This window comes from Bombus huntii, chromosome 5 (assembly GCF_024542735.1).
Source record: "Bombus huntii isolate Logan2020A chromosome 5, iyBomHunt1.1, whole genome shotgun sequence".
NCBI lineage: Eukaryota > Metazoa > Arthropoda > Insecta > Hymenoptera > Apidae > Bombus > Bombus huntii.
Genome location: NC_066242.1, coordinates 11,825,663 through 11,848,156, shown reverse-complemented (window position 1 = coordinate 11,848,156; position 22,494 = coordinate 11,825,663). Strand labels below are relative to the sequence as shown.

General features: G+C 32.5%; 1 protein-coding gene and 1 long non-coding RNA gene across 3 annotated transcripts in view; both read right to left on the bottom strand.

Annotated features, from left to right (window-relative positions):
* LOC126865645 (uncharacterized) overlaps positions 1 to 22,494 on the bottom strand; it is a 173,316-nt gene that overhangs the window by 144,067 nt on the left and 6,755 nt on the right. The window contains exons 1-5 of one of the 2 annotated variants that reach the window (XM_050618422.1): positions 21,405 to 21,580; positions 21,018 to 21,090; positions 20,480 to 20,862; positions 20,273 to 20,398; positions 20,027 to 20,142 (exon numbers count right to left, since the gene is read on the bottom strand). In XM_050618422.1, the coding sequence (XP_050474379.1) occupies positions 20,027 to 20,142; positions 20,273 to 20,398; positions 20,480 to 20,862; positions 21,018 to 21,033 (641 nt within the window). In that variant the 5' untranslated portion in view covers positions 21,034 to 21,090; positions 21,405 to 21,580. Of the gene's footprint in view, positions 1 to 20,026; positions 20,143 to 20,272; positions 20,399 to 20,479; positions 20,863 to 21,017; positions 21,091 to 21,404; positions 21,581 to 22,494 lie in introns of those variants that run through there. The other variant, XM_050618423.1, reaches the window with a different exon arrangement.
* On the bottom strand, positions 1,600 to 17,455 carry LOC126865665 (uncharacterized). The gene is made up of 2 exons (XR_007689612.1): positions 15,616 to 17,455; positions 1,600 to 3,561 (listed from the first exon to the last, which is right to left on the bottom strand). It is a non-coding gene; the product is annotated as an uncharacterized LOC126865665 (long non-coding RNA).

Genomic DNA, 22,494 nt, shown 5'->3' with positions numbered 1-22,494 from the left:
TTTTATGGGAATAGATTACGAGAGAATCGAGTACCGTCACAATTTTTTTGATAAGTTTGTGGAATGGCTGGAATAATATGTCTAAGAATACGATAGAAATGAATATGCCAGCTTGAATTTATATTAGATTTCTATGTAGGAATCTTTCAATGCTGAAATCCTTGGATCTGAGTTTTCGAATATGAATACTTCATTGGTAATATAGAAACTAGAAATTTTGCATCCAAACATCTAGATTTGTATCTTTCTATCCGTGTACACGCAAGCATCTAAATTGAAAACGTGATAAAACTGTGTGACTCAACTTGAATTTCTATTAGAGATGCATATGTGAATCTTTGTATTGTAGAAAGCGAATAAAAAGAATAAAAACGTGCTGAGTATGTTACAATCTTTCGGAAATTTCCCTGAAAATTTATAACTAACTATATCATAATCATGGAATAAATAAACTTGTGCAAGTGGAAGTTTGTTTTTTTTTGGGGGGGGGGGGATTTCGATATTAAACGCACAACAAGGTAATGAAAGTGAATATACAAAATATGAATTTGATTAATTTGGATTCTGAGAGGTCCATATAATGCCATACCGCCACACTGGATACACGAACACATGAGTACATGCCATGCAATATTACTAAATTTTCTGTTGAAAAAAGCACGAGGATGTTCTTAATATCACATTTATATCCGAGGAAAACTACAATTCGCTCTAAAGCATTTTTGGCAACCGTTGTACATTTTCATCAAATTACAGACATCATACGCTAACCGAGTTCGATCCTCTCTCTCTCTCTCTCTCTCTCTCTCTCTTCCTCTCCCTCTATCTGTAACTACATAACGCAGACACAAAGAAAGGCTCAAGAAGAAAACTGCATTGAATGCTCGGTTGGCACGCGTTCGATGGACCAATTCTCTCATTGTCAATGGTCTGCAAAAATTCAGCTCTCTTCCGGGCAAGCTACGAGCGAAAATAATACGCGCATCGGCTAAAAAAAAGAAGACGATGCGATGACCAGGATGGAGAGAGGGTCCTTTAGTTCGATCTGGAGCACTGCAAGCTTCGCGTCTGTCACGTTTCCACGGATCATCCGGATCGTGAAAATCCGCCGCTCCAAGTTCCAGCACTCGTCCGCACGTTCGAGTTCCACCTCTTCTCACCCTCCCTCGCGCAAGTACATTCGAAAACCGGCGATAACGATTATGGTCGTTTAGAAAATCGTTCTTGTTCCTCTATTGAAGTATTCCGATTGAGTAGTCCAGTTACCGTGTACTTGCGTATCTATTTAATTTTTCGCTGACAAAGATTAATGTAATATCATAATGAGGCTCGATATGTGTAATTGATTTAGATAGAGAAATACGTTTTTTTTAGAGTTGTTTGATGATTATTGAGTGTTCGAATAATTGTACCTTTGATTATTCATTATTTTATAGAGCAAGATCAATATTGAAATAATTTAATCAATTCAGGAACACATTTTTTTTTAAGTAGAACGAACAAGTGGAATTTTGGAAAAATTATCGTGAACATTGATTTTATTCAAATTACGATTTGGGCTTGGGAAATCGTTCTTGTCTTTGAACGAAAGATATCGAATATTGGAATAAATATGTCTTTATTTACTTGTTCTTTTACACAAGACAATCAAAACTTAGATTTAATCTAATTAAGTTAGGTGAAGAAATGTATTTTTTCAAGCTGCGCCTTGAATTGATATTGAATCTTAGATTTATAGATATAGATATATTAGAATTATAATTTTGAGATTGGTAGGACGAAGTATAAGTGTCTACAGTGTTTATGAAACGCTATAGGGGTGCCTGATAAAGCGAATATATTACGTATGTTCCGTTAAAATTTATGGTCTAATTTATTGAAGTTACCCCTTTAATTACTCGAAGTTCTTCTGAGGGTTCTGATTAATTGCTACTTATAAAAAAAAATATTTCTTTCCTAAGCTCCCTCTTTGATTTTATCTTTGAAATGCAGCCTGATTAACAATTATGTAGACGAATATTTTAGGTAGAACTATTTTTACATACAATTAATCATTTTAAGATCATTTGTCAAAGGTGTCTTGAATTCGTAAACATGTTGCGTCTAATCAATTCGGTTGATCTATTTTCGCGTGCAAGTAACACAAATTAATTACACCGATATCCTGATTATGAGATATACACGATGACTAAGCATCAGATACATACGATAGGAAGAATTCAGTAATTTGACACATTTCACGCTGAAATATCGCTATCGCTACAGAACATCGTTATAAAACATCGCTAAACACATTTTCCTCGTTTGCATGCTCTTATTATCGCTTTCTCTGTCATTTTTTATCTTCATGATTAACATCTACGATAATATATAACAATGATAATATATAACATTAATTGCAAAACGAAAGACTTCCTATTAAGTTCGTTTGAATTTGTTCAAGTACATCAAATACACCGTATTACATAGAGAAAATTTCCAATAAACGACACTACAAGATATCTTGTTAACTGTGTTGTCTATTACATAGCTTACTACTGAATTATCTAACTACACAATCGTTATTAATTAACGTTAATACATTGTTGCTCAGGTATTCTGTTATGTCTACACTTCCTCGCGTTTTTTAATACACATACAAAGAGTATAGATGTTCGTGGAAACCACGCGTAACAGTATTCGCGTACAACAATTTTCCAAACAACGAGACATTAAGATCTACCGAAGTGAGAAAGAGTTCACGTTCATTGCATGCAGTAGATATTCTTCAAACAACGGAAGGTATCTGGCCAACTACTGTGTAACAACGTGTATTATATAGCTTATTACTCGATTACACAGCTACGGAATTAACTATTGAAACTAACACGCTATTATACTCAAACTTCTATGTTCCATCGGTACAATATTCCATTTAAAACTTCTCCACCAATAAAGTACGGTATATCAGGACCACATTATACAACAATTCTTCGAACGACACTTAATATACAAATATAATATCTACTTCAGGATTAAGTAATTCCGCGTATACATGAAAGAGCAAAGAGAAAATTGTTCTGTCCTCTATATTCTAACCGATATTTCATTGAAAAGCGATCGGATCGCTCGTGGAAGAGAAAAAGAGGTAACGAGACGTTAAAGTGTTCCAAACTGACAATCCACGAAAGACTCGATGGGGAATCACAAGTATTACTCGAGACGTGGCTTTCCGAAGCTTCCTAAAAGGAAGCTCCTCAGAGATAGCAATTGTCGCAGCCAGTTAAAAAGAAGACACTCGGATCGAACGAATGAAACGTGGCTCGTATTGATCAGCCTTTAACCCGACGGAGATACGCAACCAGTTAAGGGTTAATCAATTTCGTGTTACGACGTAGTAACGTGGCGTGTCGACCGTGTCAGAAACACGGCGTTATCCGTTGCAATAATTCTCTTGGTACACGTGGCCCGGCCTACTAAGTGGATAGAAACGAAACACAGCTGTATGATTTGCCTCTCTGGTGTGACTCGGGTTTTGCCTTTTTCTATTTCGTTCGACCTTTCGCGACCGTATCGCTGGTTCTGAAAGTGTAAAAGAACTATCGTCAATTTCGATGACCGTGTGCAATTTTTAGTCGAGCTTTATGATAGATGCGATGATGTTCTGGTGATGTACAAGAAGCGAGATCTGACTGCTCGTCACTTTTTCGCAAAGCGAATTTTCATTAATTCGAATATTCACGCACGTGAACATTGGAAGGACGGCGGTTTAAAAAAAAAAAAGGGAAAAACCTTCCGTCGATTTTGTAGTCGAGCTTCGTGATACATGCGATGATGTTAGAAACGTTTGATTGCTTGTCTCTTTCTCGATTACTAGCGTGTTATCGAAGTTTCACAGTGTGTAGCTTCCATGAGTAACTTTAAACTTGGATGTGTGAATATTCACACGTTAGAAGAGTTTTTTGAAAAGAACATGAGTTACGCGTGAACGTCTTCACTGTTACAAGTATATAACTTTCTAATTGAAAGCTAACTTTTCACGCTATATAATATCTTTCCACAGAACTGTATCTTTCCACAATCGTCGCAATTTCCTATTCTATAAGTGAACTTGCATAAACGATTTAAACGTCACGGCAAATTAATTCTCGCTTTCCCAACTGCAAGTACTACGAGTTGCTAGAAGTACTAAAATTTCACTGCTAGAAATTCGTGTAGAAATACATAATTTACCAAGTCATCCACGATTCTCGAGCGCAAGCATCTGAATCGAGTTTGAAAGCAAAGCGAAATTTGTCGTTGGCGTATTCGAACGAATGAAGTAGAAGCGTGCTGACTTCATGGAGAGAGGCGAGCCATCACGGATACCGATCTCTATTGTACGTGCTTAACCCACGCTCCTGTACTTGCTCGTCGACATTAGCCTCCTCACGAAACACCCTTGCTTCACCCTTAACCATCGAATTGTAGAGCAAAACAACCGCTCTGTGTAGCTATTCGACCATCGAATTCTTTCGTTAACTTAGTTCACCATCTACGAATCCAATTAATCTTAATTTTGAAATTTTGCGTTTACAATTTCATACGCTTACAAATTAAAGATACTGTAAGACGTAAGAAGCGCAGGTTTTGTATCTTAACTTGAAAATAAGAATCGTGACGAGTAAGAAAGTACAGGATATGCATAGTAAAAATAAAATCAAACTCGAATTCTCTGTTCAGAATATAATGAGAGAATTGTAATTAATTCAGGATTTTTAATTTGTCTTGACAGCGAGAAACAACATAAATACGTGATTTATTTATTTTTCAATCGTATGTTCGAAACAATTATTCGCATACGAATGAAAGAACGATAATTAATTGGAAGTGATTAATTCAACTTGAAAATTATAAATCTTAAATAAATACGTAGTTTAATTATTTTGGAGTTTCTGTGTTCAAAATTCTAATTTGCATAATAAACGAATGAAACAAATTGTAACTAGTTGCAGGCAACTAATAATTCAATAAGTAATAATTTCGGTCTAAAATTGGCAAGTAAAAATTAAAACCCAATCGTTTGGTGTTGATACATTTAAAAAGAGAACTCGTCGCGGAGAGAAAAATTTATCTACGCAATTATCATTTTTATTGGATGATATATAGGTACAACGTTTATCTCGATGAATTTTTGTCATGTATTTGGTAGCTTTATGATCGTTTCACCGAAAAACTTTTCGTCTTTTTCAGCGACAAGTCCTTTGAACCAGTTCTTACAAGCTTCTAGCGCATTCAGCATCCGCCCATTAAAAAACTTTTGTAAAAACCAGAATAAATGATGGTCGGACGATGTTCTGATGTCCTTCGCAGTGGTCTGAAAATTCGCTCTTTGTAGCCAATGTTCAATTTTTCAAGCTCAATTTTTTCAAAAAATGTTTGTTCCTACAAAACGACAAATCTTCGAAATTTCCATTATTTAGTCGTGTTGTACGTATCTTTATCGGTAAGCAAAACCAGTAAGGATTCTGTTAAGTATTTTTATCAAAATTCATGTATAAATAGCGCAAAATTTATAATAGTTTGAGTTTCGACAAGCTTTTTAAAATAAATGTTTAAAAGTGATAAACACAGGATTTTTCCCATAGAAAACGTTAGACCTTTCTAAGAAGAATGCATAAATTTGACCTGCCACCTCCTGGAAGTTTCTACTTTTTACACTGAGTTTAAAAAATAGTCACCTGAAGCATTGCAGAGTTCCGGGTGCGTTCGTTTGCAGCCACTTGATAGCCACTCATATTGGGAAACTGAGAATTTCGATACGCCAACTAGTCGCAGAAAATTTAACTACTGAGAGTAGGTCGAGTATCCATATGATCATCAATGTTTAAATGGACACGCTGTAGAAGACGAATGTTTTCAGGTTTGTTTTAATGCTTTTAAGTATTAATTAGTAATAATAAGATTAGTAATAATAAGAGTCATATTATTATTTAAACAGTTATACAAATTTATGCAATGGAATTTTCTCCTAAAAAAAAAAAAAAAAATAAAAGTAAGATACAGTAACTAGCATTAACGTATGTATCCTCGGCTACTCTTCGAAACAGAATAATCTTTTAGAAATTGCAACAACTTGCATTTTTTTAAAAGGGAGAAATACTAGTTTACTAGACGATGTATACAAATTTTTTGAAAAAATTGCAATTAGTTGAAATCACGAAGAAAAAAGTAAAGGTCATTTTTTACGACTGTTCTATTTGGGTCTGTAATGAATATTTAAACAACATATTTTGAAGATTTACGACAGCTGTATATATATGTTGAAAATTTCGTCGAAATCGATTGATGCAGAGACAAGCGACAGGCATCGAAAGATGTAGATTTATTGCAGTCACAGACCGAATATCGTAAAAAATGCGATTTTCAACATTTTTAACCGTTTACAGCTCATAACAACGTTAACTGACCTCCATACAATTTTGTGGTAAAATAACAGTAACTTTTTGAAATATAGTAAAATTTATACCTTTTTAAAAATTTCTCGCTGTAAAGTTTGTTACTGTTATTAGTTAAATATTCATATTACGTTGTATGAAATAAATTTCTGTTGAAGAACATCGATGTAGAGTTGTTTTTAACTTTGGCCACGAAATACCGCTCTCCAAACCACTTTGCGTTTGACAAATGAAACCGATGGGATTGTACATTCCAAATATTCCAACATTTTTACCCGCTGTTCACCGATACAGAGCACCTAACGTTGTTTTGTTGAAAAACGACGTCTCTTTTTCCATCGACTAGCCTAAATTTTTCCGTTTATCTTGTTTGAGAAGTTAATCATCCATAGTTAATCTAATATTCCGATAAACTTTTAGAAATTTCAGTTGAGTTTAAGCACGAAAGTCTGCAATCAGTAATTCTCCTTCGATTTTACCAAACAATAAATCACATCAATTATCAAAAATTATCTGTATCCTTAAAAAATTGTCTAATTTCTAATTTCCTAAAATTTCCCTAACTATTACAAATTTCCAACGTATTTTTCCATCGAGGTAATCAATATTACACTATTCTGGTAGAAATAGATGATCAACTCTCCGTCAACTCTGACTCACAGAAAATTTGAGAAATAAATCAAACTGTCCGGCTAAGTCAAATCATATTACTCACCATCGCTTTTACTTCTTAGGTCAAGTTCGCAGAGACTCGGTTTACTTATAATGGCTAAGTCAATCTATCTTCATCAAACATACCAAAACTTTCCCCAAAAATATACTTTGGTCCATTTGTAGTAACATTACATAAATATTATTAAACATAATGTCACGAAAATAAAAATATTTTTCCAAAAAGGAATGGACCGTAGAAAGTAAATGAGCATATAGGTTTCAGCAACCTTACGATCGCAAATGTTATATCGATACAAATGGGCACCAATTCCTCCACCTCCAATAACGTAAGGTTCGTTTTATGTATTTCTTTATTTGATGTCGAACGACTTTCTGTTACAGATGGTAGAAAAAGTTGGTAAATATATGGTATTTTGTTATTGAATAAAAATATTACAGAATAGTTAGTCAGTTAGACTAAGTTAATCTGCAAATCTCCAGAAGCTCTTCATTCGCGATAACATTATTGATACGTTATAACACCATCGGTGCTACAGAAAATAAAAAGTAAAAAATAAAGTTCCACAGAAAATTCTTTGACTTCAAAATTCTAATGGTTTATAAAAATTCTAAAATTTTCAATATATTTTTCATATGTCTCTAAAAATAGTAAGGATAATTAGTCAGTTGTATCAGCGATCCTTTCAAGAAGACAATAGCAAGCAATTTTATTTTACGATTTTTATAGTCTTATTTACATAGTCTAATATTCTATCAGAAAGATAACCATTTTTTCTAAACTGTCCTTTTTCGAGCAACAATTTAAAAAATGTAATGCGTTCAATTTAATTACAAATAAAGAAAATTGGTATTGTTGCAAAATTAAACCATTTTTTCTAAACTGTCCTTTTTCGAGCAACAATTTAATGCATTCGATATAATTACAAATAAAGGAAATTGGCATTGTTGCAAAATTACAACGTTATTACAATTCGAACACATCTAGGTTATGATGATGAAAATTACGAGTCTACCCTATATATATATATACACATCAACGTCACCATCAAGATTAGCCATCACTATCTGAATTAACTGTACCGAGTTATCTGTCTATGACAATAGAGAATGCAATCCATCCCAATTATATAAATTAATCCCTTACAAGTCCCCTCCTCACGTAAGTAATTAAGAGGGTAAGCAAATGTGCGTTCGAATTTAGTCGTCCGGACGCAAACTCCTATTATTTGAAGGAAAAATTATAGCTACTTGGGCAAGTCAACGAACATCTATTACGTGATAACTGAGTAACTGAGTAATCGAGTTATTATTCGAATTGATGTGTTTTACGAGAATAGACGTTGTTCCATTCTAGTGTAGAACATGGTTTCTCAATTCGTATCTCACGGAAATTCGTAATCGTGTCAACAACATTTTTGCTGCCTCTACGAAATTAATTTTCGATAATTTAAAATACGTCTGGAAAAAATTCCTACGAATAAGATTAAAAGGATCATTGGTATTCCATTTTCAAAGTTAGCTGCGCGCAATTAAACTGTCTACTCGTGAGAAAACCGAGTAGCTTCGTTCGTGATCAATATCAAGGTGAAAAGAGTTGCTCGATTAAAGTAAACTGAGAATTGCCGCTTTAACGGCAGCTTAGAAGTAGTTTCGTTTACGGCCTCGAAATCAAGTAACCTGAGAATAAACAGCTCTTCAAATAACAAGACAGTTCCATCACAATTTCCTTCGAAATTAAGTAACCTGAGAATAAAGAGCTTTTCAAATAACAAGACAGTTCCATCACATAGTGTTACGAAGGGATTAACTTCTTAAGGGATATGTTCTGCCAACTTAACGCTTATTAAAAGAAAATTACTCAACGGCAATTGAACCCCTGCGTTTTTGTTAAGAGAATCGTCTAGTGTAGCGGATAGGCAATTTTTTACGTTAGCCTAATTTTCGTAGCTGTCATTACGTATTTTCATCCCTTATCATTTTCAATTTATACCGCTACAGAAGCTATTCTCCCACGTATTTTTCCAATTATATTGCTCTTGTAACGAGGATGCGGTATTATCCTCAATCGAAAAATATAAAATAATTGTTTTATTCTGACCGTAATACACTCGCTGAAATTGTTAAAGTTAAGCATATAACTTTATATCCATTGTACGTTGCGAACGAAAGAATGAAAAAAAAATGATATTAACTGAAATAATAACTGTGCATTTATTGAAGCTGCATGGAAAAGCATCGATTAAATTGATACAGGAGAAATCGTTTTGATAACGAGTACGTTCGCCCATCCAAATCAGTGAACTCGAAAATTATCGCTTTAATTCGGTTTAGTCAACGTTTGTGTCGATATTGGAACGCAGTCGACCATATCGATAATTTAAATATGTTGCATGAATATATGTGGCATATATTGGCGGTTGAAACTTATATTACTGGAAAAAAAAAAGAAAGGAAGAAAAGAAACCTAAATTTTTAATATCGCAGAGCTTTGATGAATATTCGATTGATACGGATGGTACGATTTTTGATATTCTAAATATTTGCCATTTCACGCGCATTTCGATGCATTTGCAATTCCAAACCGTATTATGGAACAACTTCTCTCTGTGGAGTTTGATAGCCGAATTAAAACGATAAATCCTTGACTCTCAACGAGTCACTGAAATAAAAGAGCAATGTATCCGCTCACACGTATAAAACTCTAGTAACTTTATCGTTCAAATATTTCCCGAATAATTTTTCTTAATACTAATTACTTCTCTCCTTGATATTTAGTTCGCTAAGAATTATATTTTAGCTTTACATGGAAAGGAAACGTTTAATCTTTTTTAAACAGACTAAATAATGCTAAAATAGATAAAATATTTCGAATTCTTGTGTCGTTTAAACGCTCGTTTTGTAATACCACGGTTGCGATGAAATTTTTAGCCTTTCCTTGAATAAATTAAAAAATGATAAAATACAATTTATATATTTTGAAGCCTTGCGTGATTTAAACAATACAAGTTACGTTTTACAATACACGTAACAAAGATTGTGACAAGGCGAAGACGAAACGATTAATTTGACCCGCTACAAAACGAACAAGGGAAACGTAAATGAGACGAAGCGGTAAGTAGAAACATGCCGTTGCTGGTCAGACACCTGGCTGGTATCATTGAAGGCGTTCACCTTTCAGTAGTTTGTCATTAAACTTGAAAATCTCCCTTGCAATTTCTTTCATATCGCCAAATAATACAAAGATTAGTTACTTACTGAAACTACTTTACTTAACATTTTGAAGTAATTACATAAATAACTTGTAATAAATTGTACGCTCCTATGATACTTATTAGAAGGAAGCAGATTTTTGCACGGCAGTACAATCTTCTTTAAAACATCTATAGTATCGCAGATGAAATTGTAAAAATCACTAATTAAAATTAGTGCTTGTTCTTGTATTATTTCAGTTCACGTATTCCTGTACCCGATACCAAAGAGCCAATATTCGTTAAATAAACAAACAAATAAATAGATACATTATTAGATAATTACATAAATATATAAATAGATAGATAAATATAAATAGATTAACTAAATGGATTACAGAAAGAGAATAATAATGACCCTTTATAGGATAAACAGATTTATTAAAACGAAATCGTAGAACACTGGAATACAAGAAAGGAGCGACAATAAAAACGTTGTACACGAAAAGCCGCAAATGCTACAACGAAATCTAACAGAAAATAATTGCACCGATATCGTTTAACGCTTCAGTTTATCGCTTCAATCGTCAACGATTAAAAAACAGGAAGCACAAAAAAGAAGTAAAACGAAGAAATAGAAAAAGAGAGAAAGAAAAGCGAGGTAGAAAGTGGATTTGTCTATTTAATGTCTGGACATCGATCGAGCAACATTGTTCGGATTGAATCAGCGACCGGCCATGCTGTCGAGGCATGAATAATCCAGAAAGCGGAATAATTTCGCGTTGAATTCGAATCTGAGATCGATGACGCCTACACCGACGGACGATCTAACCCAGTTTCACCTTCGAGGCGTGTACACACCGCCAGTTTTCCCGCAGAACGGAGCCAGGTCGATAAAAACACACGATTTTACACCTTTCTCCACTTATCCGTATGTTTCGCTGTCTCGAATACGAATATCCGATGTATATACTTCGAGTCTTTTCCTATCAAGATAGTAGTGAATTTTACGTTATTTATATCATCATCGAAATTTTATACAATCAGTTCTTAATTTTTAGGGACGTTAAATTATTTCGTGGAAGAAAATGATGATTTACGAAAAGTAAATTTGATATTGGATAGTAAGTAAAAATCGATAAACAAATTCTATTTCTTTTATTTACGTGAAATATCTAAGTTCGATATTGAATATTGTTAAAGTATCGATAATGAAAACTGGGCCTTTAGACTGAACAAAAATTTCGGAGAAAAATTTCCTGTGGTCGTTGTAGTGTAAAATATACTGATATATTTTATTATTTTTATTGCCAAGCGTGGCTAGAATTTTTTATTAAATTAAAGCATGCTACATCGATTTGCTAAAATAAATATCGAAAGCTGGCACGAAAAATTCATAAACAAATAACATTTTTCTCGTTTACGATTTATTAAATTGTCGTGTCTTTTTTCTTTCTTTTTTTTTTTCAATTGCCGTTATTTGCGAACAGGACGGCGTGACTCTTCGAAAAAATCGTTTAAATCAAAATTTCAACTCTCTCCCTTTTATCTCTGTTTCCGGTCAATTTATCGAACCGGTGCAACATGTTTAAAAAAAAAACATAAATCACGGCCGTTATCATGGGAATTAAATACATAAATCGAAATGAAGCCTGAAAATGATCACACCCTTAGGGAGACCATAATTAACAAATCAATTCGGTCTTTTTTATTATCTCTACTTGACATACTTCGCTGATTAAGAGCTGCAATTTTGAACAAAACTTGAAAATTGTTTCATTTCTAACGACAAGGAATTTCAAATTTTAATCGAATAAAATTTCACACAAATTCTACGATAATTATTTATTATTTTACAATAGCAAATTTCAAACGATATGAAATTCATAGTTAACGCGAGATCATTATTTTTTCATGCTATAATCAACCCTGAACTTATTTGACAAGCTTTGATTTTCTTTTCCCTTGCACGAATGTCTACTTTTTATCTCAACTCACAAGAGAAAGATCAAGCTCTTAAAATTAAGCTTTAAATTTCGTACCATTGTATCGGGAAAAGAAAGAAGTTGCACGCTATTTTCTCCCGATAGCTACGATTAGCTACAATTTAACTAATCCGATTAAATCAACGCAAGGATATTTATCCTAAAATTTATACACCAAGAAATTATTATTATGTAGATACCGATTACCAACGAATTAAAAATAAAAATTGTTCATTTTATTACCCACTTGTATTCATAACTTGACTATATTCTTGATCCCAATCTTAATAATAAGCAGCAGCACATAAACAATCTACGATCTGAGTTATATTTTCCAGAAAACTCTTTTTAGGTACAGCTTCGTATAGTTTCTCGTTTTTTCTTACTATTTATTTAAAATCTAAAAATTATGTGACTCTCTCTCTCTCTCTCTCTCTCTCTTTACTGTTGTTTACTATTTACCTAAAAGTATAAAAATTATCCAATTCTAAAAATATAACAACGCAACTAAAGGAGGAACAAAAGTCTTTCACATTATCTGCTATCTGAATAATATTTCAGATAAATCTCTACTCTTTGTAATTACTTCTTTCTATCATCCCTCGCTGCTTTTTATAAAAATTTACAAGTTTTGAAGCTTTAAAAACATCTAAAATATGAATATCTAGCTGAACTAAATCACGGAATGAAAATCTGGCTTTCGACTCTCCGCTAAACCGCAACGTTATAAAATGCAAAACAGATCTAACAGCTAATTTTTATAGGACGCTTTAGCCGTACGCGAAACATGTTTCACCTCTGTAAAAACGAATATCTTAACGGCATTCCAGCCCTTCGATGTACGAATACATGCACGAGAATTCTATTTGCGTAAATTCTGATCGATCTGACACTTTCTGTCTTTCAAACGCGTAACGCAGAACAGTTTCTCGGCCGAATAACCTTTTACATCCTGCAACTCTTATTCGCACTGACTATTTGCATGCGCGAAACAACGAGGTATTTCGGAAAATCTGACAAATATTGCAGTTTCGAAGAATGGAATTTTTGAATTCTGTTAAAAATTCTAGAGTCAAATTGCGCATCGTTGCAGCTTGGAAATAATATAACAAATATAATATACCATATATAGCATGATAATGTTGTACAACATACTACAGCATAATATAGAGATTGAACATGATGTATCTACTAAAATATTAAATTTTATAAATATTATTGCATATGTTGAAATTATGTATAATACACTAAAGGTTAGAGGATTATTCGATGGAATAATTTTTAAATACGAATCCTTACGATTTTAATTGGGAAAACGCAAGTTGCTATAAGAAATTAATACATTAGTAGCAATATTATAATAAATAGCAAATATGCTAATTGTAATTATTAAGTACTAAATAATTTCGTAATAGTCAATCTTGGATAAAAGTCTCTATATGAAACTTCAACTTATTAAAATGCTCTGCAAAATTGAAAAAAGAGTTACAGGATATGAATTCACTTTTATCGGGATATTTCTTCTCCATCGTTTTTCCTTAATCCATTTCTTTTTCTTTTTTTTTTTTCATCTCCTATAAAAGCAACGGATATGAACATCGACTTTTGCGCTATACGTGGAATCCAAGCTATTTTTTAGATTTGTAATAAAAACACGAACACGCTGCATGTTTACAGATTTCCTACTGAAAGTAAGAAATTTCCACTCGTTTCACCGAAGCTGATAATTAATCTATCGTTCATTCATGAATGCAACGTATTGATACCTGCTACAAACAATGACGTAATCAAAATTTGAATACCTAATCAAAGCTAACATTAACAATTGAGCCACAAAGCATAATTGTAAGCCACGTCCAAGTGAAATTTTATATTTCAAAAATGAAGAGAGAGGTGAACCATTAAATGGACTATTCGATCAACGTTGCGTTAACTTGGAATTTTAATTGCAATTTTATTCTCACGATTTGCATGATCAAATCACGAACATTGCACGTGTAGTGATATTCTGTACACAATCTATTGTACTAACAGCTATATCTTGATAACATTAATCAATTTTCCGATTTATTTTTAAATTGTGTTACGTTTATACAAACTTTTATTCATATTTTACTGCTGGGTCCATGATGGGTTAAACATTATAAAAATGATTCAAGATACCTAGGAAAAATAATTAGGCCCAGTTATTTTATGTTACGTGAAGAATCAAAACTGCGAGGTACATTTCTCGCGTATGTTCGACTCGGTAGTTCTATTTACTACGTGCACTTGGTACTGGACTTAAATGTACAATACAGATTAAAAATCGCGAATACTTTTAAAATAGTAAAAAACTGACCAGCGATAAACACAAACAAATCCTCCCACTGTATTCTATTTCATATAACTCGCTCCTTTTCCATTTCAAATTTGACAGAAAATAAGCTTCTTAATTTCGTCAATTACTGTACGTGTGTTACTATTTGTGAATTTATGTACTTTAATGTGTTATAATTCATATACACTGCCATTCTAAGTCGTCTAACGTTTACAATTATTACATTCAGACTAGAAATAAATGGACACTGTAATTATGAAATGAAGTTGATACTTACTAACCCTGGAATACTATAGCGCATTCATACTTCATTCTCCATTCATATCTGTTTCAGTCCATGTAATATCTGTTCGTCAGAGAACTATACAATCGTCATGTATGACACGATTATTCTAAATTTGCATGGACGTGAGAAAAAGGAAACAACATGCTACACGGAAGAGACGTGTCACTTTTGCATAAATACTACGCTAATAAATAGTACAGTCGAAAGAAGTATTAGAGCATCGTATAAAATTTACTAAAATTCCACCAACATGCACAAAACGCGGGAGAGGATACTTTTTAAACGATATCGTATGCTTAATACAGCATTCTAACTGAAAAATCACGAGAATATCCAGAACTTAGAGGAAATACGATACAACTCTGCTAGACAATGTGTCAAAAACGTTAAAGTTTTAACTCAGGAAATATCTGCGCTAACAGAAATCTGCCTTTGGCAACGAGAAGAACAACGAAAAATCAGCCACCTGATATCAGAACCTAACGTTAGAACGTTAGTGGTTAAAAGCGAGTAATACGTAATTTTCCCTAGAAAATTGTATAGATTTACAAGATCTGTTTACTCGTTTCTAAAAATTTGAATAATTCTTAAGGAATGCGCGAACAACAGATGCTTGTTTGTCCCTTACGTTAAGTATCCTTTCGTATACTTCTCGTTCTATTACTTCGATGCAAGCTTCGCGCTATAATCACCCGTGATTCTACATAGCGATAGAGTCAAAAGTAAGGAAAAACACAACACGTACCACCTGAAGATTTCGTGAGGCGAATCCGCGGTTCGCGAGTTTCACAGCAACATAGTACGTTCGCGGTTCTCTGTTCACTCGCCCCTCCACAGATCAGCAAACATCAAAGGGCCATATCGCCAGAGAAAAGCACGGGGGTAGCCTCTATGTGGCGCGAAACGAAAACAAACGACAGAACGGAATAAGGACGAGCCGATGGGACCGCATAGTATCTCGAGGTTGTTCCACCAGCGCGAAGGAATCGTTGAACCGAAAGAACATCGAACTCGCGACGCGCTCGAGAACCAACAGTGAAAAAGAAAAGAAAAGAAAAAAAAAAAGGGTCAAGAGACTTTCTTCGTCTTCGACCTCTGAATACCTTAGCCGCGAAAAATTTCTGGCTATCGATACCTATCGCGGTGAATATACGGAAACTTTGTAAGAATACGTAGAAAGCGATGGAATAAAGGAAAAAGAGAATTGGAGAGAGGACGAGTGATTATACTCAACACACACGCACACACTATAATAGGAACGTGTTGGATGGTATCGCGCGCGCGTCGAATACCGACGACCTTTCTCGTTCGAGGATCAGTCGAAGACTGCTCGGCCGAAAGTGGGAGGCCTCTTTTTCGAAAGCATCGTTTTCTCCACGGTGGCGAGGCTTCCGGACAGAGGTAACCGAGCATGCGTGCCACGAGCCACCCGATCAACGCACCGTACACACAGGGTGTGCCAAGAAGCACGCCTGATAGAGCGCACCGATGAACGTGGAACGTGTACGACACTGTACAGGGTGTTTCATAAGTGAATCATTCAACATTGATAACGCTCAAGTTAGTGGATCCTGCCGTTCTTCGGGCTTCGTTTTCACGTTTCCATCTCTTTAGATATCTTCCTTGTTGAAATACTTTATTCGTTAAAAAAGTAGAACACAAGCACGACAGTGAGAATGATATTGAATAGCAAAAGCGAATATTTAAAAGTTGTCTGTATCGTAATAATAATAATAATATCTGTAATTTCTAATAATATTTAGAAATTAAATACTTTATAACGTTTTATCTTATGCTACCTATCTATATTTTAATAATATCTATTAAAACCCTGTTAACCCCGCTGTCCTCTTCGAATCTATATGACCTAAAATGGATACTACGTTTCAATAAATATTATTACATAGTATTAATTGGCTATTAACTATAATAATAATGATAATAATATCTATTACGATATAATAATACTATCCGATTAATATTATGTAATAACGCCTATTGAAACATAATATCCATTTCAGGTCATACAGATCCGAAGAGAACAACAGGATTAACACGTTAACTGCCACGTGAGTTTTATATATTTCGTCCTGAATGCCGCAATAGATTGAAACATACTACACTCTAATATTATATGACATTTACGAGGAATCATATATATATATATCAATAAGACTTTTCATATTTTGTTCAAACTGTGTGAAGATATTTCATAACGTTATAAAAATATAACAAACTCAAAAATGATAGAAAGAATATTGCAAGGTGGAAGTTCTCTATCATTCTAAAACATCTGAGAAAACTGAAGTCCTAGTATTTTTCAATGCCGTCTTTGTGCTCCTTTATTTGAATTGAAGTATTCAAACATGGAAATTAGAAACATGAGAATTTCAAATATTTTACATCTTTATAAATGAAAAAATGCAAAATCAAATACTTTAATCGTAAAGAGCAGATTTCGATAATTGATCATGGATAAGTACTTTATCTGGTCACTTATAGATAGGATAGTATATTTGTAAGAAATTCTAGGTATCTCTTTTCTCCGCTGAATTTTATGACTGAAATATGGAAATTTGATATATTCGTTTCTCTTACACATGTGAAGGCAAAGGGACGAAGTCGATTTTAAAAACTTATACATATATTTCCTGAGGCTAACGACGACCATTTAACACTGAAACTACACTAGAATGATCAAAATGGCCAATTCATAAGTTTTCATAGAAATTCTAGAATAAATTTATTATAATGTATTTTTCATGATTTAAATGTTTTTGTGTGGAATATATGAATAAAAGCTTGTTCTCCCTCTTGTCATCCTAATTTCTTTAATACCAGTCTTATACTTCGGCGCTACTATATTCTATCCAAATATGAATAAGATAGTCATTATGAAAAAAAGAATAAAACGAGTTTATTTGTATAATTATTTGCTTAAATAATTGTGAGCATTTTGTGCCTTGATTCGATATAAAGACAATAAAACATAACGCTATGCTAAAACCGGGAATAATATATTCACTACTCTTGAATAAGATATAATGAACATAGTAAAGTAAAAATTCATATCTCTTTGCTACAAATCGACTATTTAACAGATACTGAATTTCTCTATAGTTGAATAGAATTGTATCAAAATTGTATAAAATTGTATAAAAACTGTGTCAATAATAAACTAATAATTGAAGAGAATGATCATCGCCCTTCTATGGAATTAATAGATTATTTAAACTATTTAATTAAAAAGTTATACACCAATAGAGATGTAAATTAAATACTCAATACATCTATGTATCCACTGATTGTAAATATCACGGCGTGAATTAATCCTATGATCTATTTATCAAATTGGACGGAACAACTTGCAGTAAGAAGATTTTCAAATAACAAAGATGTTCCATTTCAATTTTCTTTTTTTTTTTTTTGTATATTATGTCCCAAAAATAAATAAAAGAAAAATGCCTCGCACTTATCTTTATATTATATTTTCTTAAATTGTTGTACTGTTTGCAATAGATTTTATCCTAGATATAAATCCTAGTAAACAAACTTTTTTTCCTAACAATAATTGACAAATTATTGCTCCAACCTGATGGATATTTATTAGTGAGTGAAAAAAAACAGTATGATAAATTTTTATAAAGTTTTGATTAAATGGAACACAAACTTCATTATCATAATTAATTAGATTAAAAGGTAATAATATTTCTATAGAAATAGATATATTGCGAAAAAGATTTTATCTATAAATCAAAACGAGGAATTACACTGAATTATCTAATTGGAGTAGTAGCGACTGGAATGAATTTTTGGAAATTTTCAAATTTTCATTCTATTTATATTACTACATAAAATATCATGTTATAATATGTTTATTGATTTAAGAGAATCTTTAAACTTTTACCGACTGCTATGGATTATCGATGCTCCGTATAAAACAAAACATGTGGAATATTCGACATTTTTCAAAAATATTCGACATTTTTCACGAATATTCGTGCACGATTATGCTCCAAACGTTATCTCCACACGTCCGTCCTTCGACGTCGATATTCATATTTTCTATATCTGTCGAGCTTACGTGGCACAAAACAAACGAATATTCATGTACCTTGATTCGCATTAATTTATCGACTGCAGCCAGAACAATATTCGCTATTCGGCACGAATATCGAATAATGTAACGACATTTGCGTGTTTTAACGAGAGTATTGAATATTCGAATGCTGTTTCACATCACGGAGCTGTCTCTCCCTATTTCCTAGCATAAAAAGATTAACTGTGTCTATTGAATGATATATACCATAATCCGAAAGTTTAGAACAATTCCATAATAGTATAAAATTAGAATTTGAATACTTGAGTGACTTAACTTTGAAGAAATTTATTATTATTCAAACTTTCAGAGCGCAATTAAAATATAAGGACTTTTAGCATAAAATATGCGAAATTATTTCGCAATCTTTAGATTAAAAACTTAAAGATTAATACAGTCAAGAAAAGAAATTGAATATTGTGAGTTTCGAAAGTTAAAATAATAATCCTAAACTGTTGGCTAGTGATATGATACCTACTGAAATTCATTAATTGATTGAATGGGTTGGAATGAAAATTTTTATTTTACTTTAGTTAATTAACGAATCTAAGTAAAATTTGAAAATTTAGAAGAGTTTAAAAAGAAACATGCTTGCATCTCATAATGTTTCAATTGATTTTCATGACACTCGAATGTTTTATAAGGAGAATACCAAATTATTTTGCCCACTAGATGCTTTAAATGATACGCTGGAGTATTTATCAATTTTTATAACAGAACATTTTTAAGATCGAAGAATTGCATTACGAAACAATCCGCGCGAGATTCCATTGTTGCTTATATAATCTACATGCTATGATATCATCAATTTTGAAGCTACGTGATATATTAATTATATAAGCACGGAAAAATTTTCAGAATTTTATACAATGCATAAACGTGATTCAAACTTATCCGAAAGTATGTATTATGTTCTACACATCGTGAAAGTAAAAATATTTCTAAAACTTTCTATTCAACTGTTTATTATAATTTTCAAATATTTCGATTAAATAATCGACCTCGTGATTTCTAATAATAGTTGATAACTATGTTTACAAATCAATGATTGACTTACCAGCCAGCTATGCCATTGGGTTGTATCTCCTGCAAGAAAATACCCAGCTCTCCTTTATCCTTACTGCGAAGACCAACCACACTGAATCCCAGACTGGTTCCCTCCGGTTTATACAACTTGAAGAAAAAATTATTGCCCTTAATACCTCTTAATGTTTAATAATATATATTTTATATTTATTTATTATTTATTATATATATTTTATATATATTTTATATATGTTATAATAATATATATTTTACAAACCTGCACAGTAAATACTTGACGACCTCTTGCTGCAGCTTCAATAACCTTCTTGAACTCCTTAGCGTATGTTGTTGTTGTTATTGGAGGCATTCCCATAACCTCTGACGCAAGACTTGGGCTTGTGACCTATAATAAAGTGAAAATTTAATACTAAGTACAAAGGGAATTTAAAAGTACATTTTAAGAATATTTTGAAAACAATTTTACCTGCGCACTAGTATCTTCGCTGCTGCTATGCACCAATGGAGCAACTGGAACTCTTTGATCTTCTAGTTCACTGCTATCCTGATATAGATCTTGATATACATTTGATCCAAGCGGTTGCACTGGCGTACTAGGAACAGAAAGTTCCAGTTGTCCACTAATGTTAATATCAAAATCGCCAGGAATAATAGATGGATGCTGCCCCAGTTGAGTGTTTAATTCGATTAGTGAGTCTTGAATTGTCACTATGCTGCGGAATACCGGATCTTCCAAAAGAGAAATTAAGGATTTTATATCTTGGGTCGTATGCATTTGTAGTTTGGGGTCATTGCAATCCTCCACCCTTTCTTGAACATGCTCCAATAAATGAAGAGCTGTAGATATGTCTAAAAAAGTTGGAACAAAAAATACAAATTAATATTATAAAAACTGATGTAACCTAATAGATATTGTTCTTAAAAGTAATATATAAATTTATAACACTTTTCTATCAAAAAATAAAGATGCTTCACTAATTTTAATGGATTAAATTTATATTGACCTGCACTTAGAGGCATTTTGTTTTTGGTAGATTTGCTTCAGCTAAATGTGTATAAAAAGTCTTGTGAATCCCCCTGAAAAAAGCATATGTTATAAATACATGTATATATTGCTATAATTATACTTTATATTTTATATATCGTATGTTTTTAATTTAGCGAAATGAAATTGTTAAAATGTATCTTAACCTCTATAACAGGCACGAATTAAAGAGCAATAAGTAAAATTTATGATTTTTTTTATACAATTTTATCATTAAAATATCATTAACAAGTTCTACAACATTATATTAACTGTCGTTAACTTTAGCTGTACCATGAATTTATCGTAAATCAATACGTGGTCACATAACTGCTTCAAATATTAATAAAACTACAACTTCTCTTACCTAAATTTCTTCGAAAAATTGAAGTAGAAGGCAAACAGATCGCGAATCGATGATTCTCAAGAAATTTCACGGTCACGCACGAGAATTACAATCGATTTCTTGAAATATCACAGGAAACGTTCAATTGCATTTTGCTATCAGCTGACTATGCCAAACTATCGAATGCTTGACAGTTCTTGGATGGGGAAAGAGAATATAGATTAACTCCACCAATGAAATCCAATCAAACATTACTATAGCGAAATGCGGGAAATTTAAATATTTACTGGTGAATGTTTTAGAGGAATATTGTACTCATGTGATATATAATTAATAAAATAATTGTTTCATTCAATTTGTACTATATGATGATATAATATTAATAATAGAAGTATAAAAATATTAAATTTCTATTAAATAAGCAAAATTTAAGAGTCGAATTGTAAAATGCATCAATAAGAAAGGAATATTATTGAACAAAGTATTTGAGGAGAGTAAAACTGAATGAAAACGCGAAAAATTAATATGCACAATTTTGAAAAAAATTTTAATAGTAAAAAACAATATCCTTCCTCTTATTCGTTTAAGTATTTTATACGTTTTTAAGTATATATATATTATATAATATAATGTAAATATATATTATAAGTTTTATAGTATTTAATACGTTTAAGTATTAAAGAACTTCAATTACGTTTTGGAAAAACCATGATAGATTATATTCACACATAACGATATCGTTATAGATTATCTATTCTGAATTTTCCATATAAAATTGCGTTTTAACTGCGACTTAATTAAAATCTATAACAAAGATTTACTTCAACCCATCTTAGCCGTCAAGGTTTAATTTAATTAGTCTTAATTCTATGGCAAATAATTAGTCTATACAAAACACTGTAAATACTATAACCGGCAGTACCTCAAAAGAATCTTTCTCTATTCACTAGCGACCAACAAAATCAATTAAAATTACCACGATCACCCCAAACCGATCTTGAAAAGGAAAACAAATTACTTTCTTTGTGCTCCAGAAATTTAAATAAAAATGAAATCTGCCTAAAAATAGCCAAGCAATAAAGAACAAACGAGTCGACAGATCACGAAGACC